The 21,084-nt window shown below is 40.2% G+C and overlaps 1 protein-coding gene across 1 annotated transcript in view; it reads right to left on the bottom strand.

Moving 5' to 3' along the window:
- Positions 1–6,710: 6,710 nt before the first annotated feature.
- Positions 6,711–21,084, bottom strand: part of PIGK (phosphatidylinositol glycan anchor biosynthesis class K) — a 55,863-nt gene continuing 41,489 nt past the window's right edge. The window contains exon 11 of the mRNA XM_050307290.1: positions 6,711–7,272. Within this exon, the coding sequence (XP_050163247.1) occupies positions 7,156–7,272 (117 nt within the window). The 3' untranslated portion in view covers positions 6,711–7,155. The remainder of the gene's footprint in view (positions 7,273–21,084) is intronic.

Below are 21,084 nucleotides of genomic sequence, written 5' to 3'. Positions count from 1 at the left end.
CTGGAGGTGCTTGCCTGGGTCTTGTCCTGCTGTATTCTTCAGGCAGACTTCACAGGAAGCCAAGTGATTTTTACCTGAAATAGCTCCAAGGTGACAAGGAAACAATAATATAAAAATAGCTGGAAAAACATTGGGGTGAGGTGAGGGGAATCTGAGGAGTAAGGAATAAAATGTGGCTTGTGCCATCTAGCTGTATTCCCCTGGAATGGGAAGGTCAAACTCCAGCTCAGGTTGGAGCTGACTGAGTGGAATGTCCTGCAGAGAATATTTTCAATATTCTATGAATCGATCAGAGGTGCCACAAAAACTCTTGGAAAAACGCTGATAAGAATTTCTGATCTAGTGAAAGTTAATTATTTAATTTGATGCAAGGAGACAGTTTCTAATTCAATTAATAACACAGGAATTTAAAAAAAAACCACATAAAGAAGCAGTTAAACAGTCAAAGAGTGCTTGTAAGACAGCAAAAGGTACTGCAGAAGAAAAGGAAGTACAGAAAACTTACAGGTACCAATAGTTCCACCTTCCCCAGAGACATCAGCTCCTACTGATCACTGCAAAAGCACACCTTGCATGTCACAAGCATAAGATTTTGTAAAGAGAAAGGAGAACGGGAAAAAAAAATGTTAAGGACTATTTTCTTCAATAAAAACCCAAGAAATACGAAAGGGCAGATGTCTAAGATTGTGAAAATGTCTCTGTGCTGAAGCAGTAAAGTTTTAAAACTCAATCTTTTATAAAATGGCTCTGCTTATGCTAAGTACCCTTAAAACCACTAAAGTGTTAAATGTTCTCTGCACTGAAAATGACACCAAAACATGAAATGCCAAATGGTGCCCTTTGATGACCACGTGGGTGGAGATCCAAGTGGAAACAAAGATGATGGCTTTCCTCTTGGTGGGCTGTGGAACAGCCTCCATGGCAAATGCAGGTGTGTGGAAAGAGCTGTGAACCTTTGCCAGCCAGGGAGCACACACTGGCAGCTTTTGGAAGCAAAGCCCTGCCTTGCCAATCTGTTAGGAGTTTTTCCAAGCTCTCTGAAGCAGTTGGACAAGGAGACACAGGCGATGGATCCACTTGGAGTTCCACAACTAGCTTTGCAAGGTGTCTCTTTAAAAAAGACTTTCAAAGAAGGTATGGTAATACAGAAGGAAAAAAGTGAAAAAGAAGATGATCCTTACCTATGGAACCTGTCTGAACATGGGAAATAAGGCTAAGAGGACACAGCATCAGCTCAAGGGCACAAGCAGAATTCCACGGGAAAAATGTCACAATATATTTTCCTCTGGTTTTCTTTGCTTTTCACTTGGGATCCAGCATGGGCCATAGGATACAGGAGCTAGACTGCATTTAAAATAAACAGATTAAAACCATGAAAAAACGTATCCAGTGAACATCAGCTTGTACAGTAAAGGTCAGTTCCAGCCTTGCCAAACCCTCTGTGTGCCAAGCCAGTCACAAGATCAAGCCACAGGAACTGCACTCTCCTTTTACTGAGGGCAATGCCAAAGCACCCAGCACAGCTGGAGAGCAAGACTGGGCCCTTTTTAACAGACACAGAAAGTCATCTTAATAATCTGGTTTCTGAGAACAGGTTTATCTCCCATAGGAGATGCCCAGAGATATTTCCATCTGCCAGTTTCTTTACACAGCCCAGACAAGTGTTTAGATAACGTCAGGAGCTTTTAGGACACTTCCTGAAGTACAGGGAAGATAAAGGGAATTACACATATTTAGCAAGGTTTTAAGGACTTTGCTGATTTAACTTTGCCTGTCAGATTAGCTGGAGCCTGTTAGGATCCAAACATGCAGCATGGTGAGAGTCAATTAACAGCAAACCAAAGGAAATTCTGGTGGGAACCATTTGGTGTGGCTGAGTTTAAGTAAAGCAAGAGCTCGGGTTGGGTTTATGTTTTAACAAACAGGCAGAAGGAGTGCATGGATTTATAACCTAAGGGGATGTGCTTCCCCATTGCATCCTTGCTGTAACCAAGCTGTACACAAGGCCAAAAGTGAAAGTGGGTAGTGGTAATTCAGTGGGACTGTTCATTCATGTGGGTTGGACAAAACTGGAACATTTTCCACCACAGCATTATTATTATTATTATTATTATTATTATTGCACTGTGGCTGTACATGTGTAGATGTGCACTCCATAAACACTGGGAAGCTGCTCCTCATCCCTCCACTGCAGAGAAGGAGCAGCCTAGAGAAATCAGCAACCTTCTGAATACACAAAAAACCCAAACAAATATAGTGTGAAAACCTGTACAGAATACAAAGATCCATTGTAATGATACACTGATGACCCCACTGACCCTATTTGCCATCCTACTTGTATTACAAAGCCCAAGGGAGGTAAAAGGGGACCCTAAAATTACCACAGTTTGAGTCATAATATTTTGAGCTACAAACTTAACCTGGACAGGAAAACTAGTACAGGAAAAGTAACTTAATGAAAACAAAAAAGCAGTATCTAATGCTTGGTGAGACTCCTTGTTGTAAAATATCCAAGCATTTGACCATATAACATTATATTGGATATAAAGAAAGGACAGAGCATCAGGCCTGTTGGCCAAAGCAGCCAAACTGGCTGGGTTTCTGACAAGGCTTCGGTGTTCTTTGCACACAGACATTAAAAGAAAGAAAGGGGAAAAAAAAAAGTTAAAGCTAAAATTCGCATGAGGAAGGAGACTTGGCACAATCAGACATTAATGGATGTACATCCTTGAATGGAAACCTTAAATACTATCAATTTAATCACTCAATCAGGCAGAAATCCTCATTAAGGGCGAAAAAGTAACTCAAAAGAACTTGCAAGTGAAATGAGCTCTATGAAATGCTGATTCCAGAGTATGTTATGCAGCCTATGCAAGTTTTCATCATAAAACACCAGCACTTTCAAGATGCATTTCCTGACAGCTTTTTACTTGGAAAAGTTCATGGAAGGAGGGAAAGCAGAAATAATACTGGATATCATTTTCCATGAGAAACATTTCTCCATTTTGTTTTGTTGGGTTTTTTTGTTGTTGTTGTTTTGTTTTTTTAATTTGCCTTTCACCACTTAAAAAATGCAAAACCTGTTACACTCATTACTGGACAGAAGTGCTGCAGGGATGGTTAGAAGAGTTTTTGGGGCTCATCTGGTCGAATATTGGGAAGAGAGTCCTGCAGGACAACCACCACTGCTACCGAGCCACGACTTTCCACCCTGTCAGCTCCAGCCTGAGTTTGATCTTCACATGGTTCAGAAGACACTTTAATTATATACACTGCTTTTTCCTACACTTCATAACTTTATGGACAGATTAGTCTCTTGGGTGAAATATTTTACGCTTGTCTCAGACCAAGGGTGAATTATTCTGGATGATATAAAAGTCTCCCAGGTCACCCAGGGCTGTGTGACACAGATGGAAGATCTGTACATGGGGACACTGAGCTTTGGGTGTGCCCAGTCCCTGTCCCCAAACCATGCACAAAGGCTGTCACCTCTGCAGATGCCACAGACTCTGAAATGCACCATTCCCACCTTGTGGACTGCCATCCACTTCATATATTTTTATCAAGCCCAAATAACCTGACCTCACACAAGCTTTTCAGTTCACAACGAAACAAAGCACTGGATGAAACCTTCACTATTCACCAGAAATCAGCAGCATCTCCTTTCCCCATCTATACTGAATGGATAATTAGCTCAGTTCTGTGGAAGCCTTCAGAAACTTGTTTTTATTCCCTCCCTCTAAGAATCCATCAGAGAAGAAAAAGCAGCAGCTCTCAAGCTTTTAAAATACCATGAGTGACTTCCCTTGTCCTGCCTCAGCTGGTCCTTCAAATCACTCCTGTGGGAATGCAGTGAAACATCTCCCTGACCTTATCACTTAGCAAATCCTCTCCACCCGAACCTGGTCTTAGCTCCTTCCCAAATCACTCACAGTGCAACTCAGCCCTGCCTCGGCATACACTGATGCCCCATCTGAAGGCAGATTTGACCACAAGATCCCTTTACTTCCAGTACATTCTGTGGATGTGTCAGCTGAGAGTGGAAATCCCTGACTGCTGAAACAAGAGACAGAAACAGGCTCAGTGTGCAGACAACTCAGCAAGAGAATTAGAACCAGATTACTTTTGCTTTTCTGTAATCAATAACACAAACCAGCTTTTAGCAGGGAAAAAAACCAACCAACCAAAACAAACCAAAAAAAGAGAAAAACCCCAAAAAAAACCAGCCCACTCTCTCGAACTAGAGACGCACTTTATCACTAATGATGTTTGCAAAGATACTTCTGAGCAGAGAACAGAACAGCATTTCATGGTGACAGTCACATAAATATGAAAACTGCTGGCACAGACCAAGAGACACTGATTGTCTCATCACTGCTCAGGCTTCTTTCTCCACTGATTTTTGCAGGAATCTCACTTTTCAGTCTGTTATGGAGGTGCAGCTCAGACTCACACACTGGTGTCAATATTTGGGCACTGCTTGGCCTGCAGAACACGGGTGGGTTTGTGAGAGAGGGCGACCTGGCTGGTTCCCAGAGCCCACATCTCAAACTGGGTTTGAAGGGCTCTCAGGGATCATGCAAAGATTTCAAATAAAAAAATAAATGTACAGAACACACTTACTTACAGACAAGTCTGACATTTCTGTGCTTGCTTTCAGCACTGTAACTATTCAAAGAATAAAAGTTAGGGCACCACAGGAAATGCTGTCTCATAATTGCAGCACAGGTAACTTTGTGGTGTCTCTGAGAACGATCCATTTAAACTCACACTCTGTGCATACAAAAATGTTATGCCTGAAGCAAAGTTTGCTGCATTCCAGTCCAACTGTTGTTCTCACTTCAATTTAATCACCTTCACAGGCACACTTACTGAGTGCCTCTGTTCATAAATTGCATTTTAATAACCCACCTAATTGCCTCCTTTTCCCCATGCAGATAAGCTTCTAAAAAAGACAGAATCTTTGGTATCTTCTGCTACTGGCAAAATCCTGAGTTCTGTAGATGTTCCTATCACTTCCTGCAAAAGGTGGCAGAAAGAGGGAAAAAGAAAAATTAAATAAGGCCTGAGGAGTCTGAGTAAAGTGTAACTGCAACTGAAGCAAGGCACAAAGCTCCACCAACTTCACTTTATCCACTTTTTAAAGGGAGACAAAACTTGCCTATTAAAATGAATATTTGATTAAAAATATTCACTGCAATTGAAAAAGAGTTGGATCAAGAAAGGAAAGCTAAGCAAATCCTCTAAGGAATTCTCTAGGATTCATTTCTGTACTGCATTTCTACATGGTCTGCCTACAACAGATCTTACTTTTTTGCATTACAGATTGCTGAGGGGGGAAAACAAAAGGGTGTTTTGATTTAAAGAAAAGTCACCATTAGATCAGATTTTGGATATGAAGTCATTGCTTTTGAAGGACAGTATCCAAAAAAACACAACAACCAAACCAACCACCTCAAACCCAACACACTGTGAGGAGATCCAGAGATCCCATCCAGCAAACAGAGCTTTTCTCTCCCACATTAATTTGCACTGTTGTTGGCAGAGGGGATCTGTGCACCAGTTGCATAAAAGCTTATCAGGAAACTGGGAAGAAATCTCCAGTGTTACAAACGCTTTTATTTTAATCCCCATTCCTGGTGCTTTGCACGTGCTACTGAAAACAATTCCTGCAACAAAGAGGTGTTAGCAGGCAAGGGTTTACCTCCTGATAATGGATCATTTCTGTCCCTTCATTCTCTCCAAGACCAGAAGATACCTGGAGAAGACAAAGAAGGCTTTAACACTCCAGAGATGCACCAGAGATGTTGCTCTGCAGCCTCCCAGCTGCCACACAGCTCTGACGAGTTCACCTCTCCCAACCCGAGGCTGGGATGCCACAATCACACTGAAAGAGAAGAAAAAAAAAGGATGAAAATCTTTCTGCACCCAGATTTGGGTGTGCTGTGCCACATGAAAACGCTCAAAACGATATCCTGAGTTCTTGACTCTGATGTAATGTGTGATTACAGATAATTCCTGATGACTCCTGGAGACACAAACCCAGCACTTACACCTGTGGATGCATCAGGTCAAGCTTTATTATGATTAAAGCCAGAGAACAGGTTCCAAAAGCTGCTCCTGGCTCCTACACGTGCACAAATCCACTCATTTGCTCTTCTCTTCACTAGTTACCAATCTGTCCCACAGACAAACCCCTTTTAGCACACATTCATCAGGAAATGTCCAAGAAGATCAAATCAATAGGCCAAACCAGAATTCACAAAGCCCAGGCAGTAAAGCACGTTTTCCAAGGGCTCAGAAGCTACTGAACACAACAGTGCAATTTATAACATTCTTCATCCCAATGCCAGGAGTCGATTTTCTCCTGTGCAAAAATCCACTGCAGTGAAAATCCTGAAAGCATCCAACTCCATATTCTATGCAGGGAAAGCACAACTCACCTGTGAAGGGTTTCTAATGGACATGGTGAAATAGTTTCGCTTCTTTTTTTGCATTTTTGAAGCAGATTCAGCAAGGTCATTATTTAATTTTTTTTCCACTTTCACCAACTCACAGAATCCTAAACTCAAAAGGTGAGTGCCTAAGGTGGAACGACTGATCTAAGGGTTGCATTTTACAGGGAAGAAAGAAGAATAAGAAAAAAAATCAATATATTCTAGAGATATTTTTATTTTTCTGAAGAAAGCTTTCAGTACATCATGCCAAAGTCTGCAAAGTGGCCTAAGTTTTTATTGATAAAATGACATCTTAAATAACATTCTACACAATGTCCAGCTCTTCAGTGATAGGTGACTATTTCCAAGATTTACTTTGAAGCATGGGGAAAAGAATCTGCCCATTTACAATTCAGAAGCAACCTTGTCACTGGGTTTAGAATCCTGCCCCTTTACAAGTTTAATCAGAAAGAAAAAAAAAAAAAATGCTCAGAAAAGCATTCAAATAGGTTTAAAACCAAACAAAGTAAAATAACATTAAAACCATTGGTTAGAATCTTTCCAGAAGGAAGGGGAAGAAAAGATGACTTCAAAAGAACCTCCAGAAAGTGAGATCTCAACACTGTTTTTCACCACAACCACAATCCACCTGCAGAGAACACATGTTGTGATACCCAGGAACCCAAACCCAAAGTAGCACAATCTTGCTTGTTCCAGTTCAGAAGACGTATTTCATGTGCTTGATTCCGTATGTCTTGAAGAAAACCAGGATGATCAGCGCCCAGAGTCCTAAAATAAACCCTCCAGGAGGATGCCAATCCTTTTGTTTTGGTTTCTGAAAAAAAAAAGAAAAAAAAAGACAAACAGAAAAACAAAGTGTTAGTATTTAGCTCTCACATTAAGCAGTGCACTGTGTTTATCAGTGAAAAAAAATAATCCTTGCAGTGGAGAAAAATACCAATAAGCTGCATCTCTTCATAAAGTAGAAGCATCTTCCTTGGTGATGTGCTGGAGAGGCTGATGGGAGGCAAGCTGTCACTCAGGCAGGGAGGTTAAATACCACAAAAAGGCCACTGGAGCTGTGCCTGAGCCACCACTTGGTATCGTGGGACGTGTTCAAACTCATTTGTTTGGACAGATTTTTCCTGTATCTGGTCTCGTGTTAGTACCAGAGAACAATGCAGTGAGTATGAGAGACAGCTCCTGCAAGTCAAAATGTGAGGGAGAAAAGAGAGTGTTGGTTTTGCACCTCCTGTTTTCTCCAGCTCCTCCTGTACTGAGAGTTACGTGAGTAAACAGATACCTGGCCACGTAAGAAGCCAACACTCATCGTTACAGGAATAACATAAAACAAAATAGGATTGTTTCTGATGTCAGTCACATTTCCCAGGGGCCCCATTGAGTCTGCCGTTCCTTAATGTAGAATTACAGTCTGCAATTCAAACATCTGTCCCACTTGAGCAAATTTTTCATCTTCGCTGCAATTTAAGGCCTTTTCTGTCTCACACTTAGCAGTCAGACAAGACAAAGCCTGCCTGTCCTCTTTCTTCTCTTATTAAAACAAAAATCCAGATTCTCCACATTCGGTGAATGGAGAAATGGATTGTAGGAGATCAGAGCTGTCACGTGCCCCAAGATCTGTCTCTGGGGCCAAGAATAAGGTGAAGTTACATGAATGCAAAATTTTAGTTGAGAATATAATGACAAAAATACCAGAATGACAGGTATTTAGAAGTATAACTCAGTCCCTCGTGCCTGTGCCTACTCTTGCCCTCAGCAGGTATGTCTTTACAGATCTTCTAGGCAGAGATCATTAACTATTACGATAATAAACACTGAGGTTTTTATTCCTGCCTTGCTGGAAGATTTGCATTTTGTCCTTGTACAGAACGGGACACAAGGGGCACAGGGCATTTTGGTTTTGTTGCATTTAAGTCAAATTTAAAATTCTCTTCCTGCCAGGTGAGTAACTATCACAAAAGATGGTGCTGTTTCAGATTCAGCATCAACAGAAGCTTGTTATTCTCCTCTACGTGTACCAGGAGGCTGGTGAATGTAATGCAGTGAGGAACAGTTTGCAGCGTCTGTTCTTTCAAAACAGCTTTCCTATCAACACAAAAACAACGTTTGGTGATTGCTCAGCTCCCATTTTCTAAACTGCACACTTTTAGCTTTAGGATTTTTCTTGAAGCGCCGGGCCCGCTATTAAAAAGTAGAACAAACAGTCGCATCAGCATCACTTGAGACGCCCCAAGAACTTGGCAGTGTGAAATATGAATGCTTTTGCTCTGGTGGAGGAATCAGAGAGAGCCAGCGTGGTGATTTCATCAGCACCAACAGCAGCGAGCCCAAAGCCGTGAGCGGAGCGGGTGTCCCCGAGCGCCGCCGGTGACTGCCACCTCCCCGGCACCCGCCACACATCCCCTCAGAAACACCTCTGCCAACCACCTCCTCCTCTCAAAAGGCTGCCAGCACATTCTGAGAGTAACAGCACACGACACTTCTCCCCACAAAGGGACTTTCTTGTTTAAATCCTCCTAATTAACCCGTAACTCCGCATGCAGATTGCGGCGCCTGCTCCATCAATCTCTTTGTGCCATCAATCTTCCCCCTGCTTGGATCTCAGACGAGGATCTCGCCACAAAGTGACACCTGACCCTTCCAGACAAATGACTTCAATTTGCAGGCAGTGACACTAAAAGCCTCTCTCTCCTGCTTTGTATAGAACAAGTAATTTAATTTCTTTAAAGAATTTATATGAATAAATATTTATAAGGTGATCTATGAGCGCGGTGTTCCATTTTGTCATGTCATGCATTGGAGATGTATTTGAAGTATCCACAGAACTCTGCAAGGAAGCAGAGGCCAGTGCAGCAGTGGCTTTGCCTGGGAAATCAAGGACATACATAGAGTTGGTTTAAAGTCACGGGATGCAATGTTGAAATGAGAAGGATGAAAACTACGAAGGCATGACAAAAATCGTATCAGGCTACTCAAAAGCTACATCCTCAGTAATCTTAGAAATAAATTATCTCAATAAGAAAGATTTACAGACCCAGAAGCTGAAATCTATGCATAAATATTAACCACAATAAACGGGCAAAAAAAAGATGCAACTCTGTTGAACACCTGTAAGCCAATAGTGAGGTTAATTGAGTACAAAATTATATTGAAATATGCCTGTATTTTCCACTAGGGACACATGCACATCAAAACCTCATGAATACCTAAAAGGGGATTACACAGATTCGAGTCTAAACCTACCAAATATCCCTGCAAGAGCTGAAAGAGCTGATTTTCTTTAAATTACCTTGCTCACAGATTCCCAAGAAAGTTCCTCACTGAATTAAAAATGTACTTAACTGCCAAACTAACAAGTTCATCCTTCTAAAATCCTAACAGATACACCACAGAAAACTCTGTCCAGGTGGGCACATCAGCTCAGCAGCAAACAGTGCTGAAGTTTCCTTTTCAAAAAGCTGCATTTGGCACCTGTGAATCACACCCATCTGCACGGGAGATGGAGCTGCTGCTTCCATGAATTTATGTCAGCAAGTTGTACTTCAGTAGCAAACAAAAGGTTTTCTTTTTAGATCCACATAGTGGGAAACCAAGTTCAGAAAAGACAGAATTTCTTTCTATGCTTATGTCATAAGCAGTGACATAGGATTGATCAGAAAGCATTAGTGAAAATAAAATTTTTCGCAGATTCCTTAAAAAAAAAGAAAAAAAAATCAGTAGTTCTCCTAAGAACATTGCCTAGTTCAGACTCTGTAATTAAGGAGAGGATAAAACAGTGTATTTTCAAACTGGATGGGTCTGTAGGGACCTGAATGGAAATTATCCAAGACTTTCGATGGAGGTGTTTCATAAAACATGCAATATGTGTTACTCCAATTAAAATGAGTTTTATGCAAAAAAATAATAAAAAAGTATTACTGCTGAAGTGGTAATGAGATTAAGAATGGTTAAATTTTAAAATGTTACATGAGAAGAGAAATAAGATTTAAAACATCATGTATTGACATTTCATGTGGAAAACATCATGTTAAATTTATCATTATAAGCCAAGAGTCTTCCAACAGAACTTCTTTTGTCCTCTGTAAGGACAAAAATACTGGTACAGTGAGCTCTGGGTTAAACTCAGATGTGGCAGCAGTGCATGCAGTAATTCCCAAATGGAAAAGGGATACACAAATTCTTCCATCTCCTCAAGCATCTTTTCCCCAAACAGAGCTTTAAGAAAGGGAGCATAAGCCTAAAAATGAACGTGCCCATCACCCTCGTTCCAGGGGATGCTCTCCCCAGCCTGAGGCAGATGGTGTGTGTTTGTGCCACGAGAGCAAAATATCCCTCTGCAACTGCACCAAAATAACACATCCTGAGCACTGTGCGTGCCAAGGAGTCCATTAAAGTGGCAGCTATCGGATTTCCAATTAATCCCTGCTTAATTCTCTCTGCAGTTTCAGCACTGAGTGCCCTAGACCCAGTCTTGGCCTGTTTATTGCAGCACGTGATGGAAAACATCCCTGAGGGTTCTGGGAGTCTTGCACTCACTGGGGTGAATTTTATGTATTTTGGGGTGCAGACTCCTCTGGGTCATTCTCCATTTAAATGAATGTTTCTATTTTTCCCACTCCAACACTAGAGATTTTCTTTCAAGGTCCCAAACAGTACACTCCGTATTTCCTAGAGGCACTGCACAACAACTCAGGTTCACTTGCCATTTCAGAGTTTCAGACTGGGGAATCCTTTCAATTCTTGTGACAAAGCAAGACAGCAAAGTGTAATTTCAGAATGAATTTGTCTGCATCACAAGCAAATCACAGCATACAAAGTATGTCCTCAAAGCTGTTAGTGGAAGTCTGCACTTCTGGTTTGTGGGGTACAACTTGGATTTTGGAGCCATCTAGTAATAGTTTAATCCTTTCTGTGCCCACAGCAAGATTAAAGTCAGAGGAGAATTCCAGCATAAACGGTGCCTGGTAATCCACAAAACAATTTAAAGCACTTTTGTTTAATCTTCCAGTTTGTATTAACCACGGTGCCATGATTACTGATACCTCAAATATTAATAGAATAATGAAGAAAGTTCATTCATCAGCAACAAAAGGGTATGGGAAAGAACAGCAGCTAAACTCCATTAACATCAATACCAACAACTGCATTTTTAATATTTACTCTGTATAATCACTGTAACATAGCAATACTGTTATGATAGCTTTATTTTTTCATTTCCTTCTAAAATACATAATCTATAAGGGCTTTTTAAAAAGAGCTTCTACTTATTACTATCTACTTTCAGTGTTATCTCCCAGTATTTCATAGCACTGTAAAGTGCTTTTAGTGGTTTAACAATTAGTCATTAATCTTCCAACCTGTGATACAAAAATAAAATATAAAAACCTGTAATCAAAGAGAGCCTTCCCAGCACCAGCTCTTACCTGGTCATAGGACAATGCTTTATTTAGGAAAAAAAAGTCCAACTACATCCATTTAGTTAAGCATATTGTTCTTTATATTTTAATCAAATTCATACCCATATATATGAAGCCACAATCATGATTTTTCACCAAAGGACACCTAAGTCCACAGCAAATATGTGAATTACATTTGCAAACACAAAGGCTCATGCCAAGTGAAGCAAAAATACCACATGAGCAGCTTAATTAGGAAGACTTCCTATTCAACACTCAGTCACCACTACTTTGAGAAGCATCCTTCTTTTTTAATATGCTTATATTTAATTAATTTAACCAAGAGGAGTATTATTAACAAAAACAAGACTTAGGGCATTCAGTGCTCAGTGCCACGAAACAAAAGATAAACTTTCTGAGGTTCTTACACTGGAAAGGGTCAGCAAATGACTTGGATTTCCCTCAGCACCTCTCTGAACCCCAAGGTGAGTGCACTTGAATGCTTTTAAATCCATATGCTCTAAGGCAGGTTTTTCTCCTAACCTCGTAAAATTAATTGCATGCTTAGAACTCCCATTATGAAGTGTAATTCTGATCATTCAAATTCAAGCAACGTTTTGTCTGTTTATATGGAGAAACCATGATGTTCATAAATTATTTTATGATGGTTCTAACCACACTTTTTTTTCTGGATATCCCATAATTACATATTCATTTATTTTCAGGTGACAGGCTGTAGAATTACATTAGTTCTCATACTCAATATGCAATCAAATATTTCAACAGCTACATTTGAAATCCAAATAAATATTCCTTATTCACACAGTTTTTGATGCTTATTTCTCAAATCTCTGCAACTGTAATCTGTAGAAGTTCTCCTTTACCCTAAGCTGGGTGCTACATTACATTTATGTGCAGTGAAACCCCACATTTTCTAATTCCAGCTTGCACAGCTTAAAACAGCATTACATTTAAGAGGCAAGCACGAAAAAAATGAATGGAGGGAAAAGCAGGGCAGAGGCAAAAGATGCCCTTCACATTTATAAGAGCAAGATCAAATGGGGTTGTACTTTTATTACAAGACAGTTCCATTTTCAGTAAGGAACCAGTGCATTCCAGCTGGTGACAGATTGGTTTGTTCCCCACCACGACCCAGCTTTTAAAGGTGATTCTGTGTTCAGTGGTTTTGTACTCCTAAGCCAAATCAGTGTTCTTATCCAAGTTTATGTCGTGTGTACTCTTCTATGGGAGCAGGAAAAGAGGGAAAGGAACAGGAACTATTTCCTGAATCACAGCCTCGTGCAAAGAACGTGCCCGGGAACGACGATGCGGGTCCTGCCTGCTCTGTCCACCCAACTGCTCCACTCCTGGAGCCTTCCTTCATTTACCCCTCCCACTCATTCTTCAAATGGAAATGATTTCATCACATTTCAACCCTCTGAATTGTTTAGGAAAACAATTCTAGACAGAGCACTGGAGAGCAGCCTGCCAATATCTCTATCTCTGGCCATTCATCAGTCCTGTCAGGAGCTGTTGAGTTACAATGCTGAGCTCCTCACAGCGTGCTACTGAAGAGTAAATAAAATATAATTAACTTAACGCAAAAAAATCACCAGTAACACCTAGAATTACACGTTTAAGTGGGATAAATGTGGGAAGATGTTTGGAGCTAACAGTGCTTTCCCCTGAGGAAAAGCATTCACAGCACTGCAAAGTAAGTCAAGATTGATAACATTTGTATTTTTTCCTTATCATTGTGAGCTTATTGGTAGCAGCTCCTTTTCATGCTGCATAAGCTCAGAAGAAATACAGTAGACAGAAAAAATCTAGCAAAAACCTCTTACTGCTAATTTTATTACTCACTGAAATACCACTGAAATAAACACTGTCCATCAGGGAAGCTTTCATGTGTAAACAATAAAAAAGTAATAATAATGGCCAGTCTTCGCGAGCGAAGATCCGGGGAAGGTCTTTCCACCTTCCAGCCTGCGCATTGGATTTTTTAGGTGAGACACAGTGTGCGCGGAACTGAGCCCACCCTTTAATCCTAAGGTTCATCTGCCGGGGCCAAGCGAGCTTGGACGGTGGCAGCGAGGTCCTTAGGACGTAGGTGGGTTGCCTTTAAGGGCTGACGAGCCCCACCTGCCCGGGAGTGGCCCTGACCGGGAATCGAACCCGGGTCTCCGCGGTGATAGCGCGGCGCCTTTACCCCCTAGACCACCGGGGGCTCCTAATAAAAAAAGTAATGATTAATAAAAACTGTACAAGGTTACGTGAGAAATGAAAGTGTTACAGAACACTGAACAGACACCAGGAAATGGAATTAAATCTTGCATCTTGGACAACCTACCAAAACATACTTCAGTGATTTCCTTTCTATAGGAAGGTCCTGATCCTGCATATATTCAGTGACAGGTAACACAAGCTAAGTCAAGAATTTAATCTTACACTCAAATTGTGCATGTGCTTACACACACACCAATGTCATCAGGTATTAAGTAATAAAATAAGGAATAAAGACTATGCCAGTCTCATCCCAAATGCAAAGCTCAGTCCACCAAAGATTCCTCCTATGGAGCAGCAGAACTGATCTCCAAACTGAAAGCAATTCTGGGACAGTATTTCTGCTGTTAAATACTGTATTTACCATAAGAAACAGTGGTTTCATTTACCATTAAAAGGCTTTGCTAAATCAGTTTTTCCTTTAATTAGGGAAGTCCTAAAATTTATTTCAGTTCAGCCATAAATTTTGCATTACTACACCATAGCACTTCATAGGTTTTCCTCAGACAGACAAGATATATAATTTTTTAATTTAATAAAGATTAAAAAAAATAAATGTAGCAGTAGCTCTTCATTCCATTATATTTTCAGCTTTTAATTTACAATAAAAGACAATTAATAAAGTATTTTTTTAAATGTAGACTTTTACTGCTACTGCTTACTATCATAATAATAATAATGAACATGATAGTCTCTACAACCCCAAAATTCTACTGCTAGGAATTATGCTTTCCCACTAAGGTTTTTGTGCTTTAATTGTCTTCATGTAATATTGATACTTGGCACTTGGATGTAATTAAGAATAGGGGAACCGTTCTTAGAATATGATTCCCATCCATTAGGTAAATTTTCTCACTATGACATGAAAATTTTCATCTACTTAATTAGCAGACCTACTATTTCCATGGCTAAGTGCACCTAAGCTGTGTTTTATGATGGCCCAAGGAAAAGAAAAAAAAAAAAAAGGTAACCACAACACATCAATTATGCCTCCACTCAATTGTACAACTATTTTAAAATGTGTGAACAGTTAAGACAAAATTGAAAAATTACCATAATAGGCTTTTGACACTTCCCTGCTTAAGCAAAAATTAATTCTAACTCCCTGTTTTTATGCAAAGCCTTTATAATTTCTCTAATCTCAAGTTCCCATGAGAGAGAACACAATACTTTCAAGTATAAGTATGTGAGGCTTTGGCATCTTCTCTTTTTAGTTATGCAGTTTATTTGATGGAAGCCTAAACTGCTAAGCCTCCCTTTGTGCTTAATATAAGCCATCCTCAGTGGAAATACAAGTTAATTTAAGTAAAATGAAATTTTAGGAAGAATGCATTCTCCTGCACAGAAAGCTTCACTACAGCGAAGCTTTTTTAAAACCCAGCATCTGCTTCCTGAATTGCTCTAGAACCTGTAATAAAAACAAACTAAAAAAAGGAGCAAAGAATCCGGGGTTATAAAAGACAAATGAGAATGAATGCAGACCAAGAGATCACCAGAAAACTCTCATGGAAGCAAAGATGACGAAAAAAGCGAATTACATCCTTAAGAGAGGACTAAAATGCTGAGAGTAAAAATGGCTGAAGAGATAATTTTAGCAGAAAAAAAAAAAAGCTGACATTAGCCAAGTTTATCATGACCACAGAGGAAAGCAAAGAGCCTCAAAGCACAGAACTCAAAAATAGCCTGTGACAGCAGCAGGCCTACCACCAGCTGCCCGAAATAGTGAGATAGCTATTGATACTTTATCTACAGCAGTGTGCAACGTGATGGCAGCAACCCAGACCCCTGGGACACGTGCATGTTGGTGCTTCATAAGGGCTGCAATCCTGTCCACACCTGCTGTAACCACGTGCAGGCACCGACACCCCTTAATTGTGCTCCTCGGTTTTACTCTCCCCTCAGTCGCCGCGTTCGGAATAAACATCTCCCTTTTTTTTTCCTTACCCTTCCCGATGGCCACCACAGCCCAAAAGTAGGGAGAACACAAATAAAGGATCTGGGTGCTTTGTGCAGGAGGCCAGAAGAGATGAACACAAGGGAGCTTTCCCAGCCTCGGCCTGCAGGTCGGAACCTCTCGCCGTTAACGCCTCGGGTCGCTTTGCGCCGCCGCGCCACTTGGAGTTCGCTTCAAGCTGCAAGCGCTTTTTGAAGCTGCCTCTGTAAAGCCCCCACAGATGCAGCACAACAGAAACAGTAACCACTGCCTTAAAAATCACAGCTGTGAGCGGGGGGTGAAGCACAACAAAAGCGGGTTCGTGGCTCGATCGGTCCCGCGTCAAAAACAAAGACACGGCAAAAATCAATAGTGCGTATTGAAAGGATCTCTGTGCTCACAGCATCTTCAAACACACGGCTGCTTCAGCTGGGAAAAGGCACGAATCAATTTTTTTTTGAATATCAGAAATATCAGTTTTTTGAGTCCACAGTCATAGCGCCCCTCCAAACGCAGTTATTTGAAGTTCAGATGAGTAAACCACAAAGATCTACAGTGCTTCTTTATAAAGCCTGGCACGTTACAGTCAATCCCTGAACCTTTTCCTTCATTTTACGTCTTAAATAGTGCTTATTAAAGAGAAACGGTTACAGGAATTACCTCTTAAAGAAGCTGCAAATCCAGGGTGGCACCTCTAACAATTACAGCTACTGCAGAGCCAGGGTATCTTTTCATATATTTTTTTTAACACTATATCTGACAATTCCATATGCTGGTGGGCATGAAACTGATGTCTCATAATCCACAGAAGGGATGATGCTGCAGTCACATATAAAGCCTCATATTAGCAGTATTCTCAAGGGCAAGCTGAGCACTGCCATGATGTGCCCAAAAGCCTTAAATGTATTTCCATTTCAACTTCCTAGAATAACGATTATTTTCACTCTCTCTCTCTCTCATCTGCTTGTGAGAAATATAAACAAAAAACTTTCAGGGAAAACACAGCATCAGCTGCATCCACGTCTGCTACTGCATCTCCCTGAAGAGGGGACTGTTTTTTTGAGGGAGAGCACGGACTAAGGGTCACTGTCACCTTGCTGGGTGCCACTTGGGTGAAGAAGGGATAAATTCACATTCCAAGACACGACAGCAGAGACTGGATCCTAGTGATGCACAGATGAGCTCATTATCTACATGCACTTCAAGTTTTGATAACTGCTCATCTGACTGTTCTTAACAGGGTGTGCAACAGGCAAAAAGAGTAAATTCTTTTACTGGTTTAAAATATACTTTGGTTAAATTTTTTAAAAGTGCAAGGAAGGAGGTAAAGTTACATCTTTTAAGGCATAAACAGAGAGGAAAAGATGACCATGCATGCAACATTTCTGGAAAAGAAAAAGCTACCAAACACCATCTCAAGATGTCTCTGGGAAGCTGGAACAGGCATGGCCAAACTTCCCCTTGTTGGCTTCCAGAAGCTGTTCAGTGTGGTATTTCCAGCAGGAAATGGTTAAAAACAAGAACCCCACAACTGACTGTTCAGGTTCCTCGTGCAAGATCCCTTTCAGTGCATTTAGTTATTCAATCCATTGTATTCGGTATAATTGGAAAAATTTAAAACTCCATTCAGTTCCCCTGTAATGCTTGGTCAGCAACAAAAACCACTCAGGCCTCTTCTCTGGCTCTGCTGAGCAGTGTTGTGTGCAGACAAAGGAAGTGCTCCCCACACATTAATATTTTGGTACTCTGGCCTTACAGAAATGAAGTTCCTCATAATTACTACTAGATTTTTTTCAGATTTGGGAGGCAGCATTTGAAAGAAAAGTAATTCTAAGATATTTATCTTTATTCTGTCTTGAAGACTAAGAGGAGAGCTTCCATCTAATACTGCAATTTAACAGAGAGATAAACCAGTAGAACTTCGATCCTGGCCAGGCAGAGAGTGATCACCCACCAGAGTCCAGTGGGAAGATGGAAAACAAGAGACTGCTTTACTAAGTCTCTGCTTCCAGAGGGTTTCCTTATGCTCAGATGAAAAGCACAACAAAAGCAGCCATGCCTTGTTAGTAATTTATATTAACTCCACATCATTGTCTTCTGAGATTGAAAAAACCCTGATGGACTGGTGGATTACATTTGAAGGTCCTGAATAGCATTACTGACTCTCCAGGACTTCACTAGATGGAAAAAAGAAAAGCCTGAAAGTCTCTGGTTGAATGTTTTGCCAGTAAAAGATCTGTGCTATCTACAACCAAGTCAAGATGGTGTTTGGTGATTTCTTGGAGTGAGTCAGAGACACAGGGGACTGTGCCATTCTTAATCTGTGGCACGACACACACAGAGCAACTCAACTTTTTAAATCAAACTTAGTATTAGAAGAAATCTTAGGGAGTGAACTTCAAAGTGGTAAGAAGACAAAACCATCTTCAGCATGTTGCTCAGAAGTGCCTGACCAGGCAGGTGTCCCAGTGCAGGCTGACACATCACAAAGTTTTCTGTTGGGCAGCCCAGTAATGTATTTTAACGAAATAAAACTGGGCTCTGATCATTACTTTCTAATGTTTGCTATGAAAAATTCCATTTTCAATAATCCTCAAAACATTTAGCTCTGGAAAGAAAAGCATCCCTGCCTGAGAAGACCGGTGTCTGCGCTAGCAGGTGCAGCAGAATTTGGAACTTTTGGTGAAAGGTCACATTTTATCTCTGACACCATCGAGCTGAATACCACGACCAGAGTTCTAAAAAGCAAGATATGCTTTCAAGTTACTTTCAAACACAGCTACATGAATGGATTTTCAAAGAATGCATAAATAGCTGTGTCTAAAACTTTACACATTGAACCTGACACATCTAAGTATCACAAGTTGCTTTTGAACCTCTTAGCCTGTAAAGACACAGCAAAAATGCAAGTATCACTTATCAAAGTACTTTAAAACTTTTAATAAATTATTATTCATAAACAAAAACTAATGTCTGAATTTTAAAGTTATGCTTTCAAGACTGTACCAACGTGTGATGGTTTAATTTTCATATTGAGTGTTTCACTAAGATCCTAAGCCACACAACCCCACTCTAATTTAATGTTTGTGAAAATATTTCAGCCTGAGAGCTAAAATTGTTGTGTTATAGATAATAAAAAAACACTTTAAAAAAAAAATCTATACAGCATTGTGTGTTCTATTTTCTTAATACCGTCTCAACAATTTCTGGCGAACGCTGCAGAAGAAAAGCTCCGTCAATTAAATCTGCGTGAAACCAGAATAACATCAACAAATGCAACAAACTAACAGCCCTCTGCTATGTGAGAATGAGCAAAAAAATTAATCCTCCCTCAGGTTACTGAAGGCATTTTCCCTGAGGCTGCTACAGAGAGGCAGCAGAAAAGCCCAAACCAAAGACACACGAAGCTCCAAAGGGAGGAATTGCATCCAACATTCCCCTGCTCGTTCTACCATGAGAGAAAATACCTAGGAACTCTTATTTTTAAGTAAATCTGCAACTCTAAACCATGTCAGATTTCAAGTAAATTGTGCAGTTGCACCTCCAGTTTCCTGAAATACCACCCTTGGTTAACAGCATGTTCATTTATCTGCTTAGTGGTTGGAAATGGGCTCAAATAAGCATGCAAGTTGATCGTGGTCTGAGTTTGCTGTTTCATTTTGTTTTCAATTATAACAGCATCAGGAGACCTGGCATTTATCTGCTGCCTTTCATCAATAAAACATCCTTCCGTCAGTAAGACACCTGGAACCATTTAAGCCTCTTCAATATCCCAAATCCCAGTTAGGTAAAATACGTTACCACCCTGACATTCTGGTCACAGGCACTGGCACTGAGGCCAGGCACTTTTATTAATAAAATACCTTGCTGAACTGCAAGGCCAGCAATGAATATCCCTCATGACAGATAAAAACAATCTTCCCAGATGCAGCTTCCCCTTTCCTCCCATCAGACCTGTTCTGACTAAAGACAAGCAGGGAATTAAAGGAGTCCCTCCTTTTTCTTCCCATTATGGTTTGAGGGTTTTTTTGGCCTTACTATCCCTAAACTTGGCTCTACACAAAGAACATCATTCAAAAAGGGCTGTCTTATGTGGGTATTGTTCTGAAAATGCAACTTTTGCCATTTTACAAGTTTATATTGATGACTGCACTCCTTTATCAAGCGCTAGTGGTTTTTTATTTCAGTTAAAAGCACAAATTTTTCCTTTTTGTTTTGGAAAAGGGAGAAAGCTACTTTATTTACTAATGTCTGATTTTGTTTTGTTTTTAAGAAGGAGTGCTCTAAACGTTAGTATTTGTTTCCATTCTGCTATTTATTTTCATTTTTTCACATTTGTCTTTTCAATTAACCATGGTCTAATGCATTAAATAAAACATGTTTCTGACAAATGGAACTGTCAACATTATGGGGTTATTATTCCTTTGGTTTTAGATTGCTATAATAATAAATAATTACTAGTGCCACAAAGTTTAAAATCAATCCCAAATTCAGATTCTGGGCTTCCTTTCATTAAACAGGATGTACCAAGTCTGAAATTTTCTTGTGGAATAATCAGACTAGAAATCAAAAGGTAATGTCTGCCTATAAGTATAATATTTTTAATACATGAGGGATGAAGTATTGAAGAGAATGTTAGAAATCACATGTAAATACCCAAGGAAAACCTGTAGCATATTAGCAGTGTCCAGGTGAATAGATTTACAGTGAAATTTGGACAGTATTAACAGCCATGTTGGCTAACAACTATAATTCAAATGTACTTCAGCATTATACTGATTTAAGATACCTGTCCACCACTGTGAAGTTTGAATGTCTATTTATGCTACAAATATGCATTACTGATGCCATTATTTCTGTCTAGAGGTGAACAAGACATGGGTTAACATGAGAGAAACCTTCCAGGTGATACAGAACCAACACCAAATGCCCACATTAAAACACAGGGATTATGCATTTGGATACAGTGTCACAACACCATAAGTACTATTCACTGGGTTTACTCGTGTCATTT

The sequence above is a fragment of the Myiozetetes cayanensis genome, unplaced genomic scaffold (genome assembly GCF_022539395.1).
Source record: "Myiozetetes cayanensis isolate MyiCay16 unplaced genomic scaffold, myiCay2020 scf12, whole genome shotgun sequence".
Lineage (NCBI taxonomy): Eukaryota > Metazoa > Chordata > Aves > Passeriformes > Tyrannidae > Myiozetetes > Myiozetetes cayanensis.
This window is presented reverse-complemented; position numbering and strand designations above follow the sequence as displayed.